This window comes from Solanum stenotomum, chromosome 3, assembly GCF_019186545.1.
Source record: "Solanum stenotomum isolate F172 chromosome 3, ASM1918654v1, whole genome shotgun sequence".
NCBI classification, from domain to species: domain Eukaryota; kingdom Viridiplantae; phylum Streptophyta; class Magnoliopsida; order Solanales; family Solanaceae; genus Solanum; species Solanum stenotomum.
Window position 1 is genome coordinate 62,892,147 of NC_064284.1, and position 19,287 is coordinate 62,911,433.

The window sequence follows — 19,287 nt, forward strand, 5'->3', positions numbered from 1 at the left end:
AAGAGACATTCTTCTTAAAACAGATAAAAAAAAGTAAGACAAACAAATTGAAGCGGAGAAAGTATATATAGTATCATTAATAATATTTTTGGTTTGTGTATTTTGATTTTTACGTCTTTGTTATCTACTCCAACCATTTAATTACCCATGTGTTATATCAACTTGTATTATTATTTCACTTTAAATGTTGATATGATTATAAAAATAGCTTAAGATAACATATTTTCACATAAAAGGATAAAAACACACATTTTTAATTATATTATACTATTATAGATTAATATTCTCGTCTTGGCTGGTTATTAGATGATTAATATTGTTAAAAACAAAAATTGTAAGTCATGAAATAATCATTAATTACTAATTCAAAATCTAAAACCAAATCAATGACATGTATGCAACAAAATATTCTAGTACTATATAATTATAGTTGTTGTCTTCTTCTTAATTCTTATAGTGATTAGATCAACCTTAACTTAGTTGGATCTGCGTGGATATGACCAATAATTTTTGGATTTATAATTTACTAGTAAATCTCTACGAGTGGTATTAGCAATATTTTTGTAAAAAAAAATTATTCTTTGATTTTAATTATTATCTGTGTTTTTTAAGTAAAATTAATTGCTTAAGTCATTTATAATATTTTTAAAAAAAAAACTGAAAAGGTCATTTTTCTTCTATTCATTTTGTAAATGGTCAAGAAATTTTAATTTATTTATTTTTTGTGCTCCAATTATCATATTATTTTATTATTATTACTATTCTTTCCATGGTAAGTTGTGTACTATTCTCCATTAAATTTTACATTATTCCGTTATTATTGCTCATTTCTATATTTCCTTTCAAACTGCTGGAAAATGCATTGTTTTAAGCCAATGGTCTATCAGAATTCAGAAATAGGATCTCTATTTTTACGAGGTAAAAATAGAGATCTCATACACCTTCACTTATAAAATTACACTGAATATTATTGTTATTGTTGTATCTCTATTCCACGTCATGGCATTATGTATTTGGAAGAAAACAAAAAAAAGTTAAATGAAAGATTAATCATATATATATAAATCTCCGAATTCGCAAATAGTATCTCTATTCTTACGAGATAAAAATAAAGGTCTCATACACTCTATTTTTTTCAGACATCATTTATAAAATTGCACTGAATATACTATTATTATTGTTATATCTCTATTCCTCATTTTCATGGCATATTGTTTTGGAAGAAAACCAATAAAATTAAATGAAAGATTAATCATATATAAATCTCTAAAATAATAGTAATACATAAATGCATTGCTATAAGGCCACTGCTACGCCTTTTTAATTCAACCTTTCACCGCAAAGCACAGACAGTTCATCTAAATACATGATTAATCGTATATATAATCAATTTATATGTAATCAGTATCAAAGCTGATATGATTTTTTTTCTTCTCAATATGAATTCTAAAACTGGTATGAAAATGGTATATATCTCTTTATCTAAGATTTGCATATATTTATTCTTTTTGAATTCCTTTATAAAATTACATTGAATATATTTATTATTATGTTGTTGCATCTCTATTCCTCGCTAGAGGTGTTCATGGATTGGTATGGGTCAGTTATTGATCAAAACTAAAATCAAGTCAATTTAATTGATTTTTAAATTATCAATATTAAACCAAATCAAATCTAATATACATTTATCAATTTGGTTGTTATCGATTTCAGTTTGGTTTGGTTCGGTTGTTCATTATTAACCATACACAAAAATAAAATGAACGATTTATTCAAAGAGGGAAAAAAAGACAGCAATTCATTTCAAACGAAAAAATAGTTAGACCGACTGACATTACATAACTTGTAATCACTAAATTTACTGTGAATAAAGCTTCAAAATTCACCATTTTGGCCTAGAAGGAAGAACAATGACATTCCTAGTCCTACAAAAGATTGTCATAGACATTCATATGCATGAAATCAATAAGATAAATATTGTCGTCTCAGGAGTTTTTGCTTTCATAAAGAAATTATAAAAAAATATGATGAAAATATATATAAGAAATTTAAAATTATTTATAAAAATAATATATTATGTATATATAATAATAAAATATATGTATGTAATATGTTGGTTCGATTTTTTTAAAATAAAATCGTCACCAAACCAAATAATATCGATTTATAAAATGCTAAACTAAACCAAATCCAAAAAAGTAAATTTATTTAATCAATTTGATTCATTTTTTGATTGGATCAGTTTTCATCTAAACCATATGAACACCCCTATTAAATCCTCCCCACGGCATCATGTATTTGGAAGAAAATCAATAAAATGAAAGAATCATATATAAATCTCTAAAATAATAGAAAAAAAACATTGCAAATAAGGCCATTGCTACAAGTTTAAAAAGGCCCAAATGTCTTTATTTTGGGTGTTGTTTAATTATTTCCTTATAATATTTGAAGTAATCAAAAAGGGTCAAAAATATCTCTATCTAACATTGGAATATAAATAATTTTTTGAGGTTGCGAATTAGGGTAGAAGATTAGAGTGAGTTGAGGATTGCCTCATTTTCAAGCAAGATAGGCTTGGTGGGTAGTTTGAGGCTCGATATTGATTTCTCCTCGCATACCAATAATGTTAACATTTTTTCTTGTCCTTTAATATCGGTTATTACCTGATGTTTCATGTGCTTTAATTATCACATCATTTTGCTCTAGATGTTATATACGCTTTTCGTATTATTTGCTATGACTTAGTTACTATTATGTGTAGAAAATCCTTTTAGAGAGATGCATATTGTCATTGTTATTTTGTAGGTTATTTGTTTATTTGATAATTTGTGTCATTCAAATTAAAAAAGCTTACCATATAATAATTGATGTAATTAGTTGACAAGAATTACATAGGAGTTTATAAAAGTTAAAATAATACACCCAAGTAAACAATGAATAATTTTACCATCCATCGAAATTTCTAAATTTAGCACCATTTATTTGATGCATACCTAAACTATTTTTTGTTCTAATTATCCTTGAATTTGATAGCTTTAGCCCCTTAAATCCCGACGTGATGAAGAGAATGAATATATCTTTTTTAGGCGTGTGAGAGTGAAATATTAAAAAAATCTACTCACATCAAAGTATTTTTATATCGTTAATCAAACTATAAACATGATAAAGTTTATTTGTTCCAAATTATGTAGTATTATTTTTCTTTGAGAATGAATTTTTGAAAAAGCCAAAACATTCATGAGTGATTTTAAGACATTAAAAAAAGTATTCATATATATATATATATAATATAATTTTTCTTATTAGAAATAACTTAGCTTTAAATATCTTTTTTACCTTTAATAAAATAATTTCACCACACAAATTTTTAATATTTTTTTATTACAAGTCAAATATTATCACATAAATAAATAAGGAAAGAGTATATTACGACGTCGTTTAGCTCTTTTACATAAACCCTGTCCAAAACCCTTTCCAAATTCTTTGGAAGATCCATTACATTAGCAGTTGAAAAAAAAATCGAAACTTTGGGTGCAGACATGGGTTGAAAAAGAAGAAAAACGAATTGGGGTTTCTTCGTTTTCATGGAAAACCCTAAAAAGATTGCTTCTTTAAATATGAGTAAATTAATTGGAGGAAAAGTTTGTGAAGAATTTACACCTGGGTATTATGGTGTTTGTGCAATTGGAGGGATGCTTAGTGCTGGAACTACTCATCTTGCTATTACCCCTCTTGATGTACTCAAAGTTAATATGCAGGTATATTTATCATCTTTTTTTCTTCTTCTAAATCTAGTGAGTTAGTGATAAGAGTTCGAAAAGGTCAAATCTTTGATGATTCCGTCATCTATGATTGAGTTTTGATATTTCTGGTTAAAGTTGCTTCAGAACAATTAGGAGATTCTCTAGAAGAAAAACTGAAGCGGGGTTAGTGATTCTTAAACAAGATTAGCAGTAGCTTAATTTGGGGAGGAGTATGTGAAGAATTGACATTTGGTTATTATGGTGTTTATGCAATTGGAGGGGTGCTTAACACCCCCTCTCGATATACTCAAAGTTGATATGCAGGTACATTTATTATCATTTTTCTAACAACTAATACCTCTTGTTCCTAATAATATATAGAGTTTGAAAAGGTCAAATCTTTGATGATTCCTTCCTCTACGATTGAGTTGTGAAAACTTTTGGATAGGTTTTCTATATCTGAACTGAATTCTTTCTGGTTAAACTATCTCATTTTAGTTGCTCTAGAACTATTAGGAGATCATCTAGAAGATAAACGGATTGGGGTTTTTCTGTAGAACCCAAAAAAAGAGTGATGCTTTAAACATGAGTAGTAGTAGCTTAATTTGGAGGAAAATATGTGAAGAATTCATTTGACCTTTTTCGAACTTGTCTCTAACTCACCAGATTGGTATCAAGTGGTATTAGTTGTTATTAGAAGAATGGTGATAAATGTACCTACATATTAACTTTGACAACATCAAGAGGGGTGATAACAAGATGAGTAGTCCCATCACTAAGCATCCCTCCATTTGCACAAACCACATAATATTCAGGCGTGCTTTGATGATTCCGTCATCTATGATTGAGTTACGAAAACTTCTGGATAGATATTCTATATCTGAACCGAATTCTTTTTTGTTAAAGAATCTATTTTTAGTTGTTTTGATACTATTAGGGGATTCTCTAAAGAGGAAATATGGGGTTCTTCTACTGGTGATTTTCAATGTTTAACCTGACTTTATTTGGATTTTATCAACGCGCACTCAATATTGGTGAGGATTTATCTTATATAAATAAAACTGATGTTACAGACTTGGGAGCTTGTAGTAATGTGAGAAAGCTTGTACAGGTGTGGAGTTGATCAAGACTGTAATCTTTTGGGGTTAATGTTTTTCTGTCAATTGTATTGATTAAGATTATGCTACGTAGTTTTTAAGATTTTCTTTGGCGTCTTTATTACTAAATTTGCATCAATAAATAATGTTTCCTTCTCCCGGGATTTGAGGTGTATTACTTCTTAAGGCTGAGAAAATAATTTTGGGTTGTCATTTGGTCAGAATGAGTCAGAAGTAAACGTAGAGTTGCATTTCTGATTTCTTATACACAAAATGCTAAGATAAAGAGTTGGCTAATGTCGCAGAATGATAGATTTTTAAATTGTATAAATATTAAAAAGTCAAATTATTCGCATTTTGAATGATGCTTCAATAGAGTGAATGGATGCAAAGCATTATTAAGCTGACCCAACTAATTTGGAATTTTGATTCATAGTTGATTGATTGATTTGTGTACACATCAATCCCCTTTCGGTTGATATAGTTGCCCATTCATTTATGGACTTAATTATGAATTACTGTTTGCAATTTGTAGGTGCACCCTATCAAGTATGGTAGCATTTCCACATGCTTTACGACTTTGTTGAGAGAACAAGGTCCCTCGGCATTTTGGCGAGGATGGGCTGGGAAGTTTTTTGGCTATGGTGTTCAGGGTGCTTGTAGATTTGGTCTGTATGAATACTTTAAGAAAGTATACTCAAATGTACTTGTGGATCAGAACAAGAGTTTGATATTTTTCGCCAGCAGTGCATCAGCTGAAGTAATTGCTAATGTCACTCTCTGTCCATTTGAGGCCATTAAAGTTCGTGTGCAAGCTCAGCCTCATTTTGCCAAAGGCCTTTCTGATGGCTTTCCAAGAATATATGCATCAGAAGGCCTCCATGGGTATGAATCCAACTGTGGGACTTCTTTTCTCCTTTGGTGCAATGTTTCTTCATATTAACTATCTCTACAACTCCTTTTTCTGATTTCAGGTTTTACAGGGGACTTATTCCGCTACTGGGTCGTAATATACCATGTATCTCTCAGTCTTTGACACTCTATTCAGTTGATGTAAATTTGTATACATCTTATGAAATTTTGTACCTATATGTGATACCTATGAAACATTTGTGGGCACTCTTTTCTTTTGAGGTTTAGAGAAATAATTAAAATTATTATTCAGAATTCTTCATATTAGTAGTTGTAGACTTGTAGTATTGCCCATGTAGTCTCTTGTCCTTCAATTCTATTACTATTTGTTGTTCCTTGTACCACGATTATCGTATTGCTTTGATGTAGTTTCTGTTCTGTTTCTTGTACTCCCGTTACATCTTGTTTGGGGCTGCTTTGAGTTGTCTTTCTTTGAGCCAAGGGTCTATCGGAAACAACCTCTCTACTTCTGAGGTAAGGTTAAGGTTTGCGTACACTCTATCCTCCTCATATCCCACTTTGTGGGACTACACTGGGTATGCTGTTGTTATTAGTCAGAATTCTGTGGCCACTTAGAACTGTTTTTGTTATGTCTGAGGCAGCATTATTGGCTTTAGTTGAAATCTAGCTGAAATGCGTTGCAATGGTAATACAAGTATCATTTGTGCTATAGATCAAATATTACTCTACCATCTGTTATTTCTAATCTTGGTCTAGTTGAATGGTGTATTTGTAGAAGAAATTGATGACTTTTAGCTGATATGTTGTTCGGACTCTCCAAAAATATTGCCGCACCCCCTGAAAATTTCGAGGAGTCCTGAGCAACATAGATTAGATATACTGCTACATTGTAAATGCTTTAGGGGTTTTCAGTAGAATGATATCGATAAAATTAATGTTGGTTACTGTTTTTCCCGTTGCAGTCTCAATAGTTATGTTCTCAACTTTTGAGCATACAGTGAATTTTCTTTATAAAAAGTTAATCGAGAAAAGGAGGGAAGACTGTTCAAGAACTCAGCAGCTCAGTGTAACTTGTTTAGCTGGATATGCCGCTGGATCTGTTGGTAGTATTATCTCTAACCCCGCTGACAACATTGTTGCTTCTCTTAACAACAAGAAGGCCAGTAGCCTAAAACAGGTAAAATCTCTTACTGTTTTCCCACACCCTAAAATAAATAAAATAATATGAAAACAAAAATGAAAAACAAGAAGTACCGACAAAAAGAACAAGAGATGTCTACTACAATGATTCTCATGTTTGCTTCATTTCTGATTTTACCCGTTTACCTTTTTAGGCTGTGAAGAAAATTGGGTTTCTTAATTTGTTTACGAGAAGTCTTCCTATTAGGATAATGCTTGTTGGACCAGTTGTGACTTTGCAGTGGTTGTTCTACGACTCCATTAAAATATTAAGTGGATTGTAAGTTCTGTTTCCATACTCATATAGCTAATTGGTACATGATATGATTCAATTTCAACTTTCACTTTTCTATTGTTGCATGTTTTGCATGAATATTGGCATGCAATTTCTTGTTATTTGGACATGCATCTGCCAGTTGAAAGCCATGAGAGTTATTAGTTACACATAGCTATTATTAATGTGAACTGCTTTTCTTGCTTCTCATGAATTGGATAGATTATAGGATTTTTGACCAATTATAAGACATAGAAGAGCCACAGTAACTCGAGAAGTGATAATAATTGCTCTCACCAGGCATATGTGCACACTCAAGCACGTATAATTGACATTCACGTTGAGCTTTATCTAAACAACTTAATGTTCGTGCAAGTGGAATATAAGCAAAAAGAAACAGGAGAAGTCAACAAAAGATTATAGAATACCTTCAGCATGTGATTTTGTATGCTGGATACTTTTTTTTTGAAGTAATAAATTTCATTAGAGAAGGGCAAAGGCTTGCCCGTATACAAGAAGTATTGTATGTTGGATACTTAGTGGGCTATCAACACAGCAAAAGGGGGTTTGGCTGCTTTCAGGGAGGTCGCATTGGCTGCCTAGATATTCTAAAAAAAAAGGGCAATAGCCAAATTTTTGTCCAAGTCTGATTTGAAAGGTAGTTTCTCTATCTGAATTAATTAGTTCAACAGAGCAGTAGGCAAATACATTGTCCAAGTACTGGTTATAGCCTCAATTTGCTTGTGATTGAGGCATAGTAGTAGTGTAGCCTAGTGGTGAATGAGGGGGGAACTATGAGGTCTTAGGTTCAAATCCGGCAAAAAAAGCACCAGGTGATTTCTTCCCATCCGGTATAGCCTTGGTTGGCAGAGTTATCCAATACATGTGCTTGTGGTAGATACAGTCGACCCTCTCTATAAGCCGTCGTTTGTCCAGATATTGTTTGGTTGTTTACCAAAATATTGTTTTAGAGAACGTATAATATAACATAACATGAAAAAATGATTCCAATGAAAACCTGGCCGTGATAGTGAAATGTCATAGAGGATGACTGTTATAGAGAAGTCTGACCTTAGTAGGTACAAACGTACCCATCGAATTAGTCAAGGTGCGTGCGACTTGGTCCGGACACCACAATCATAAAAAGAGAGAGTTAAGGTCAGTACTCCATCACTTTGACAAGGGTCAACTGTAACTAATACCACTACCCTTCAAATTCATTACTATTATAGTTCGAACATCACACGTTCTGTGTTAAGCCTTTGAGTAGCTAATCACGAAAATTTTGTTTGGAAGAGTTATTATTCCGTGTAGGAATTCTTCTGTGATGGGAGATACAGAAGAATTCTGGCCTGAAAGTTCCAGTGATGGGAGACTCCATGTTTTTATTTCGCTTCAGGATAACTGGAAGCTTGGCGAGTTTTGGGTGGAGTTTTAAGGTGGATGGGCTACTCCATCCATTACTTTAAGGTATTAGGTTGTATTATCAGATTCTTTCATAAATATCAGAGTCAACTTTTGGTAAGCTCATTCTTACACTTGTAAATTATATGAAAGTTGCCGCGTAAGTGCAAAAATCAAGTAACGTTGCAGGAAGGTATTGAGTTACATGGTTGTCCTACGTGAGTTGTGTAAGAGCTTTGGGAGGGGTTTATACAAGTTTTGAGCTATTCCACCCGTTACCTTAATATTTTGGTTGGATGCTCAGATTTTTTTGCAAAGTCAAAGCAGACATTCATGTTATAGAGGGAATACATTATCTAGGTTGACTCTCATAGTAAAAAAATCCACTAGGATATTTGTTTCGCTGCTTCTTCTGAATTTTCCCGTCACCTGCATTCTCTGTTTCGTTATAACAAGTAAGACAATGTCCAATTCTTTGTGTAATATGTGTTAGCTATTATCAATGTATCGTCAATTTGGATGACTGTCCGAGATTGTCCTTGAATCAATAGAACAAAATCGTATTTGCTTTGCCTTTTATATTGTCTCAAATGCTTGCCTTGATGTTTTGAATGTATATTTTGTAGGCCAACCAGTGGACATGTAATCAAAGATATAGAAGAAGATGAAATGGATCAAAGTCATTCAAGATGAATATAATGAGCACACGAATACTCGTGCACCTAATTTAGCAAATAGGGTGAACTAGCGATCCTCTTAACTGTTTTTCGGAAATGCTTGATCATTTACCAACAAATAAATCGATGTACAGGCCATTTGTTATCAGCAAATAGCTCAATTTCCTGGCTGGCTCTAGAGTGGGACAGATTTCTTTTAAGCTACCTGAAGAAGGTGAAATTTTTTTCGCGAGAAGAGAGGCTCTCTCGCTGTCATGCACTAACTTACACAACGGCGCAGGAGTTGTATCTGTGGCCCGGATAGTTACTCAATAATGGTTTTAAGAGATTCCACTAGCTAGAACCACAGTTACTCAAAATGTTGTTTCCTGTTTTTGAGTACATGTCAGTTTATGGTATCGATCTGGCAAATTTTGACTTCTCAGTTTATGGTGGCGGAGCCAGAATTTTGATAATAAGCATGATGAATTCATCTGATTTGTATGATTTCAAAGCTGCTCAAGTGAGCACCTTATTGTTGATTTTTGTTTTCATATTTTGGAACCATTTTGTGAAGATATTGCATAAAGGCATTTTTGCTCCTATAACTTCTTCTCCTTTGATTTCTATTACTCTCTGTTGTTTCTTGTCTCTCGATTTTTGTATTCTTTTATTGTTGTTTTCATTATGTTACTATCTGTTGTTATTGTTATTATCTGTTGTTTCTTGAACTTCTGTTACTTCTTTCTCGAGATTGCTTTGGAGTTGTTTTTTCATGAGGGTCTACCGAAACAACCTCTCTAGAGACCTTTGAGGTAGGGTAAAATTTGCGTACCCTCTACCCCATCATATGTTGTATTGCATAAAGGCATTTTGTCTCAATCTCCAAGTTAGGAATTGGACCATAATGATACTAGTTTTTCCAAGAGGTTTCAACTATATTTTCTATGGGGCAAAATTAGGAAATAGCCAACTCTTTTGTGTTATTGAGAAATAGTTTTTGTCTTGGAGTTTCAAATTTCGCTGGTAAAATTTGGAATGTCTTGGGAGTTTCTTCAGCATAATTTGGAACTTCATGATACTGACTATTTCTCAACAACATGGCCAAAAAGTGGCTAGTGAACGTTATTTCTTGTCTTCCAAAATATGAGTCAAAATTGACATCATTAATATAGGCTATAAGTAATGATGATGACAATATTGCTGGGCACTTAAGTCTACAACCCTAAAATTGGGGACAGAACAAGAAAGATTATGTCATAGGTAAAGTAGTCCAAGAAGTTGCATCGTGCGCGAATTGGTAAAGTTATTGTCATGTAACTGACTAAAATGTTATGAGTTCGAGCTGTGAGAAAAATAGTCTGTTGCAAAAATATAGAGTCACCTTTGTGGTCTAGCCTTGCTTGAAATCCCGTGCATAGCCAAAACTTAGTGCATCAAAGTGGCCTATAAGCACATATAGCCCAAAAATAGACGAGATGATAAAAAAAATGAAGTGATGATCACGTGTTAGCCCGACTTTTCATTGGCCAAGCATGTAAAACTTCTTTTGATGATATGTATCGTTGAAATTTTAACCTACGACTCTTCAACAAGTCCCTTTATGTGCCTTCTAGAAACTCCTTTTAATAATAGGCGGAAATATATTTTACTTTTTGAGTTGCAATGAGATATTTTAAATTTAATATAAGATATCTTGTCAACTCTGATATCATATTCAAGTGAATGACCAGCTTATTTAAAAATTTAAATCAATGGAGACGATCATACGAAACTGACCAGTTTAATGAAATTTTTTTTTCTATATTCCATGCATACCGATCTTAAAGTTTGATCAAATTTGATTTTACTACTACAATAACATCAACTAGATGACACTATTCAAACTATTTTTTAAAAAAAGTCAAATTCTTTAATTACTGCTAATTTTGGTCTTCATTATAAATATCTTGCGAAATGCATTTGAACCTCATTTAATTTGTAGCATTATTTGTTCTTTTTCAATTTATTTTGGGTTTTTTAGCGTAAAAAATTGCGAGGTCAGTTTTTTTTAAAAAATAATAAATTTAAAACGTATAACAAGAAAAAAATCGAAGTCTTAAACCAACAAATATCAATGGTTTAGTAGTAGAAATGTATCCTACTATGGTTAAAAAGTTTCAAATAAAGAAAACAAATTGACCTCCAGAGATCGATTTTGACAGTCATGTTTTCATTTTTTTAATAGTATTTTAATTATCATAAATATTTTATGCTTGAGAATCAATATAAGCTTAATATTAATTATGAGGTACGACATATTTAGGTTCTTTTACAAAAATAATAATAATATCAATTTCGATTTGGCTTCTTACTCTTAGCACATTTAAAATAATTTCAAATGTGATATTAGGAATATCTGATTGGAATGAAGAAAATATAAACCACATATTACTCTTTGATGAAAAAAAACCATATCAATTTAGATTTTGTTTGTTATTTCAAATCACATTATGGTTGATTAACTTCAAATGACAATAAGAATCATATATATATAAAATAATTGTCCACCGCACAAGTTTGGCCTAACATTTAATTAACTAAACAATGTATTTTTGGCCTCTTTATAAAAATCATGTGATAGTTGGATTATATTTAGAATTATATTCTCTTGAAATGTGGAGTAATAATAAATTGTGAAAAATCGATCTCTAAGATTTTGATTTTTGATATCAATAAGGATAATATCAACCACATATTACAAATCAATTAATCATATTTGGCTTTGTTATTTCAAATCACATTATGACATTAATATGCGCATTTTTTATCAAATAAAAATGGTTGATTAGCATGAAATGGCAATAATAATTAAATAGATATTTATTAGAGAAAAATATGCGTCCATAAAAATTTGCTCAATCCTTATCATCATTACAAAAACTAGGTTGTTAAAATTGTTTTGAAGGTTATGGTCATGAGTTTGGTAGGAACGAAATATTTTATCATGAAAAATGTTTTCTTAAAAAATAAATAGGTTTTTTTTTAGTATTTCGTAAGTAAGTAATTTTTTTTTTTAATCTCAAGATCAAATATTTATATATAATCTTTTATTGAGAGGAATCAACAAAGAAATGCTATTTATGAAATTTGTGATTCCAACGGCTTGTCAAGATGACATATATTTTTTTTTCATTGTTAAAAATCTCATTTCCCCCAGTGTTTCTCAAAATATTTTTAACCAACCAAATATAAAAAAAAATTAAAAACATTATAAACGCGAAAGTTAAGATTTGAACTTTATTGACGAGAGAGAGTTGCTCGGATGGTAAGCACCCCTCACTTCCAACCTGAAGGTTGCGAGTTCGAGTCACCAAGGGAGCAAAATGGGTGAGAGCTCCTAGGGAAGGTAAAAAATAAAATAAAAAATTTAAACTTTATAGATTCTATATTATTATGATTAAAAAATACCTTAAGATTCCAAATAATTGAGACCATCAAATTAAAAGAAAGTTTTTATAACTTATAGTCTAAAATTCTAAGACATTTGTATGGTTATAAATACCCCATTAAAGATAAAATAACCATTTTAAAGTTAAATTATTACTAAACATATTGAAATGCGCACAATGTCAAGTATGGTGATGTACGTCTCACCTAAATTTACTCTTAATTAAATTATTTATAGCCACATAATTTTTTATAACTTATTTTAAATTGCAAGTTTTAAAAGTCTTATTTTCTTTTTTAACTTTGTATCGAGTCAAACTAACTCATATAAAATGAGATGGAAGAAGGTAACCAACTCGGTATGAAAGTTGGCTTAGCCTTTAAAAAACTACTATAACGGCTCAGTGTTCTATTTGTAATCACTTCTTTCATTTTCTTTTCCTTACCCTCAATATAATAATTAAAATATGGGAAAATACATTAAAAAAAAAATTGAACTTGGCACAAAAATTTACTTTAGTACTTAAATTATACAGGTGTTTAAATACCCCTTAAACATCTTTGAAGTGATTAAAACACCCCCTAAGGGGATGATGTGGCAGAGAGCACTCACACTCTCCTGAAATAGCGTGAAAACAGAGAAAAAAAAACTGAATTTTTAAACCCCCACACATGACCTTTTTTTATTGGCCTAAATAATTTTTTATATATATTAAATCTTAAAAATATGTAAATTTTCTTAATAAGAGGTAAATGAAATTAGTGGGTTCCCTTTTTAATTTCTTTAATTTTTTTTTCTTTTCATTTTGTTGTCTTCATCAATACACATCTTTCTCCATTGAAACATCTCCTCCCCCATCGTCATCTCCACCTCTATCCACTATTTTCATTTTACTAGTCTTTTACTAATTCGTAAAATTCAATACCAATGACATTTTATTACGTCGATTTCACTCTATATTATTGGTGTCGATTTGACAAATGTAAACTTTCTTAAATTTTGAGTGACCCATTTTGATTTCTAGATCCATTCAAACACTTCTCATAAAATTTATATTTTTTTGGACTAACTTTCTTATTCAATCTTCATTTCTTATCTGAGTTGTTAAGAAAATATTGGCTTTCAAAAAATCCATTCTCCAAGTGGGTAAATTCGTTGGGAGGGTTCAAAGAAGATAATGTGAATATTAGTGAATTTTCTTCTTTAAAGTGACTTAAAAATTGTTGAATAGTGAAGAAGAAGAAAAGAAAGTACGGAAGGTTGGAATAATGGTGAACAACAAGGAAGAAGAAAGAGAGGTGTGGGGTATAAATTAATCAATTGATATAATTAATATTCAAAAGTGTTTAAGAAAAAATAGTGAATAAGTAAAAAAGAAATAAAAATTAATGACATGGTGCCTACATGGTTATAATGTGGCGCTTACGTGGCTATGATGTGGCGAGTGAGAGTGGTGTTATAGTTTCAGGGTGGAAAAAAAATCACTTCAAAGATGTTAAGGGGGTATTTAAACGTCCGTGTAGTTTAAGTATTAAAGTAAGTTATTCGACCAAGTGGGGTTTTTTTTTTATGTATTTTCCCTTAAAATATTAACTTCGCTTCTATATGATAATATAAGAATTTCTTACACATATAATATATAGCTTATATAATACTTCTTCCGTCCCTTTTTAGTTGTCATAATTTTTTTTTTAGAGTCAAACGATATGAAATTTCGACTAATATTCAAGATGTGTTTTTTCATCATATTAATATGAAAAATGTTGTAATTTATAGTATTTTTCGTATAGTTTTTGAATATTTAAAATTTTATTTTAGAATATCGAATTAATATAATCTTATTTAGTTTTGAAAATTATTTAGATTAACTCTTGAAAAATACAACATGACAATTATAAACGAACGGAGAAAATAAGAGGATAGCCGCCCGCCACATGCATGCATATTGCAATTTGCATGCATTCCTCATGGGAAGTCAAAAGTCTCCTTTCACTTTGACACTCATATGAGTATTAATTAATAACTTTAAGCATACTCAATCAACTTAATAACCACACGATATTCGAAATATGTTTATCTAATTTATTTTGATTTGTAGGGTTTGAAATAGGAGCGTGTATTATTTGAATTAAATCGAAAAAATCAAATCAAATTGAATTTTAATTTGAATTGTTTTTTGTTTGATTTTTCAATTTGGTTTCAGATTTAGAAAATAAAATCGAAAAATCAAATAAACCAAATTTTAGTTATTTTCTTTCATTATGATTTAATTTATATTTTATGTTTGGACATCTATAATTGATATACTTTTAAGTATTATGTTTTATGTTTTAGTTGTGATTTAAATTAGAAAGTATATTTAAGAGATTCAGTATTATTACTCCTCCTTGTATATATGTATATATTTTTCAAATTGCAAATATAACTTTGATTATGTTTCTAATTATTGACATAATCGAATAACCAAATCGAAAAAATCAAACTAAAAAGAGAAAAATCAAACCAAAGCAAACTTATTTCGATTTGAATTGAGTTACACTTCTTCAAAATCAAAAATCAAAAAACTCAAACCAAAAAATCAAATGCACACCCTTAATTAAAAAACACTCTCTATCAATATTTTTTTCTTCTTTAACCTTAAATTTGAGCCTTTTAATTAACGATAGAGGTTGGCAGGAGCTATAAGAAGCTCATTCCTAGTGTCAGAATTTACGTGAGGTGCAAATAGTATTAGAGAATATTTATCATATTAAATTATGATTTTTGACTTATTTGAGAGATAATATAAATTATTGAAATATTATTCATGAAAAGTGGACTTTGAAATTTACAATAAGTAATTAGCAAAAAGATTAGTGGAAATATAACTCAACTAACATATAATTCATTTCCGTTAAGATAAGGAAACCAATATTTTAACTAGATTAATTAAGTAAATTTCAAAGGCATAATAGTATATTGGAATGTGGAACAAGCTAAGTCTTGAAAATTAGGGGTGGTTTAATAACACTAGCATTTTATAATTATAGGCTACTAATCTTTATTTATTATAGAAGATTATTTTTACTTTTTTCTAGATAATAAAAATATAATAAAGAAAATTTAATCTATAATTAGATGAGTGCCCTCTTCTTATGGACAAGTGGTTGACCATTCCCTCGACTCAGTAGTAAGAACTGATTATGAAGTAGTTTTTTAATCAAGTTTTTCGTTCTTAAGAACTTTCTTGCCGATAAGACTTTATGAGACTTGTCTCATTGACAACTAGATAGGTGTTACGCACACATAAATTAACGAGTTGTTAAGAAAAATATAATTGAAGCTAGGAAGGGGAATTAGCATCACACAAGTATTTAAACGTCAATCCAATTAATCTGATATGTCTTTAAAAAAATTCATTAAATATATACATATAATTCATATTTTAAATCCGCCTCTATAATAATTTCAATTGTGTACAAACATAAGAGAGTCAATGCATGACTGCCCATTTCTTCGTTTTTGGCTGCCTCTATCTTATCCTATAAGCCCATTAAATAATAAAAATCTACGTTTTATTGTTTATTTTAAAAAAATAGAGAAAAAAAAAAGAAGTACTATTTTTGAAAATTTTAAATTCGGTATTGGGGAAATAAGTGAATTAAATCATTGTGTTATTGCATTATAGTGATTTTCGTTTGTATATTTTTCATTTGTCCACTTCTACATGTCTACGATGAATAATATTTATATTAATTTGTGTAGAGTCTCAGTGGATTTTGGAAAGAATTTGTACAATGAATAGTTAATGTTAAAGATAAAATATACAAAATAAAAAAAAGATATAATTGTCTAATGCGTTAATTTATTTTAAAACGAGGAAGCTATATGTAAGTAATAACTCTTTAAGTTATATTAATAGAATTAATTAGGTAATCCCTCCTACATTGTGTTTTGTTATAAATAGGGACACTTTATTTGATTACGAAAGGTAACAACATTTCGGTTTCAAAATAGTGACATATAGCTAAGGTGTTTTTTGACCACAAATATATTTGGAAAAAAATTGGGCACTACTGTTTGGCCTTATAATTTATCATTATTTGATAGATATATTTGGTAAACATTTCAGGTTTCCAACTTCAAGAAAAAAAAAGTAGAATTTGGCCATTTGATTTTTTTAAAAATAAAATAAAAAACAACCCAAATTTTATAAAAATATTTATCATTTATAAATTTCAATTAATATCTATTTACAATCAACTCCATCAAAAAGAACAATCTGTTTTTAATGAGTTATAATTTATCTCGTATCAGTGACACATTTGAGTATACAATTATTGTACTGCTCTTGCCCATATCGTTGTTTTTGTTGATGATGACATCAACTAAGTAATAAGGTTATTTTTCACGGAATAAGACAAATTTATGAGATATTTTAATAATTTTTAAAACTTTATGGGTATAAATCGTATTATATGTAGGGGTGCGCATCGGTCGGTTCGGTTTTAGGTGTTATTGGTTCGGTTTATTGGTTTTCGGTTTGTAAATACTTCAAACCGATAACCAAACCAATAACATATTTCTTATCGGTTTTTGATTAATCGGTTTATGGTACTTAACGGTTCGGTTTTCGGTTTAACCAATAAGAAAATACTCATATATATTATATACACGATAAGAAAATTTTCAAATAAACCATATGATATTTCCAGCATTTGGCATGAAAGTAACAATCATTTTTCTTGCAAGTTTAGACACTAGACACATTCAAAGGAAAAAGTGTGAAAGTAACAATCGTTTAACCATTAACAAAAAGTGTGAAAGTAACAATCGTTTAACCATTAACAATAAGACTAGTAAATTTAGTATAGTTTTATTGGGTTATCGGTTTAACCATTAATAAAAATTATAAAACCGGAAACCGAACCAATAACCCAAAAAAAAATTTTGCAAAACCGTTTAAAAACCGTTAGCCCAATAACCCAATATCAATAAACCAATAGTGTTTTTTTCGGTTCGGTTTATTGGTTAAATCGGTTTTTGCACACCCCTAATTATATGTAAAAGTCAAATAATTCTCCCAAAATTTATGATCAAACGCATGGTAAAACATTACTTAAAAATGACTTGCAAAAAATAATTGAGAATTTGTGACAAAACGCAAGCTAAAAAAGTTGGGGAGAGAGATTATATTTTTCAAAATATAAAAATGAACTGAATTGAATTTCTATTTAGAAGGATAAAAATTGTTGTATAGTTGCTTACAATTTTTCTGCTTAATTACAAGTTTATCCAACTGTAATTTTATCTTACTACAAGTTTATTCAATTAATTACAAGCTTATCCAATTGTAATTTTATCTTATTATAAATTTATCCAATTATAAATTTTGTCATTACAAACTTATCCAATTATAAATTTATCCAAAAAAATTATGTAATACACTTTCACAATATAATGTATTTATATAAATATCCATATTTGTGTTTACTCCCACATTCCAATTTTGGAGTCAACTTGACTAAATAAACAAAAACCAAGCCTTTTTATTATTTTGTATATGAGCATTTAATTTTCATTCCATTTATGTGAGTTTCTGCTAGTTTTAACGATGTTAAATAGAAGGATTGAGTTGATATTAAGCAAATTGAAATATAATAAATTAATACAAAATTACTTGAGTTAAATTGATTAGTTGAAATGAGTTGTGTCCTGATCCCGCCAACTTGACTTAATTTTTTTTTTTTGAATGGCCAACTCCCCCCACCCCACTCTTTGCTCCAATACACCCCTCCCCTACAATCCATCGAGGCTTAAGCCTTCGATTTCGACCCCAACTTTGACCCCTACCCAATCCAACCCCGCCTGACTTAAATTTGAGACATGACCGCAATTCGAGATTCGACCTCAATTCGAGACTTGAGACCTAGGATCTGATCTCGACATCGAACTAAAATTCAAACCTCTAGACTTGAGATTTGAGACTCGATAATGCATGATTTTGATATTCGAAATTCAAGACCTATTCAATCCCGACCTAGGACCTGATACTCAATACATGGGATTCGAGACCCAAAACACATGACCTGATCTTATTGAGTATAATGAAACATATTTCAAAAAAATAATTATGATTTAGTGAAGACAAAAAACGGATTGAAATTCGCAATTAAGCTAGGTTAAGCTAAAATGGATAAATTTGAATTCAGATTTTATGGGATCTCCTTTAATGATTAGTCTATATTAATAAATTTAACACATGCTAAAATTGATATTAGTTATGATATTTATGAAAGGATGCAAGTCATTAAACTTAATTAATATGTTACATAATGTAAAATAGAAGATCTTTCCAATGCTATATATATATATATATAGAGAGAGAGAGAGAATAACCATGGTATAAAATTAATAAATGAATATTTTTTTTTTATTTACAAACCAAACAATAAATGAAATTAGATACATAAATAATCAAGTGTATGCAGAGTTTTTCATTACTTCATGGAGTTAGACAATTATTTTCGAAGGATTCAATTTTCAACCAAGTAATTAAATGAGAGAAAAAATACCCGTGCTTATAGGGGGAGATAGTAGCCCATATTCAGGTTCACCAAATTCAATAAATTTTTCTTAGGGCCCGTTTGGC

At 30.0% G+C, this 19,287-nt stretch overlaps 2 protein-coding genes across 4 annotated transcripts in view; both read left to right on the plus strand.

Moving 5' to 3' along the window:
• Nucleotides 1-19,287, plus strand: part of LOC125858581 (HMG1/2-like protein) — a 377,596-nt gene that overhangs the window by 273,293 nt on the left and 85,016 nt on the right. The window lies entirely within an intron of this gene.
• LOC125858565 (mitochondrial phosphate carrier protein 1, mitochondrial-like) lies at nucleotides 3,492-9,768 on the plus strand. Its single transcript, XM_049538378.1, has 6 exons — nucleotides 3,492-3,758; nucleotides 5,376-5,725; nucleotides 5,815-5,858; nucleotides 6,676-6,890; nucleotides 7,048-7,172; nucleotides 9,197-9,768. The coding sequence occupies exons 1-6, from the start codon at nucleotides 3,585-3,587 to the stop codon at nucleotides 9,261-9,263; spliced, it is 975 nt and encodes a 324-aa protein (XP_049394335.1). The 5' UTR covers nucleotides 3,492-3,584; the 3' UTR covers nucleotides 9,264-9,768.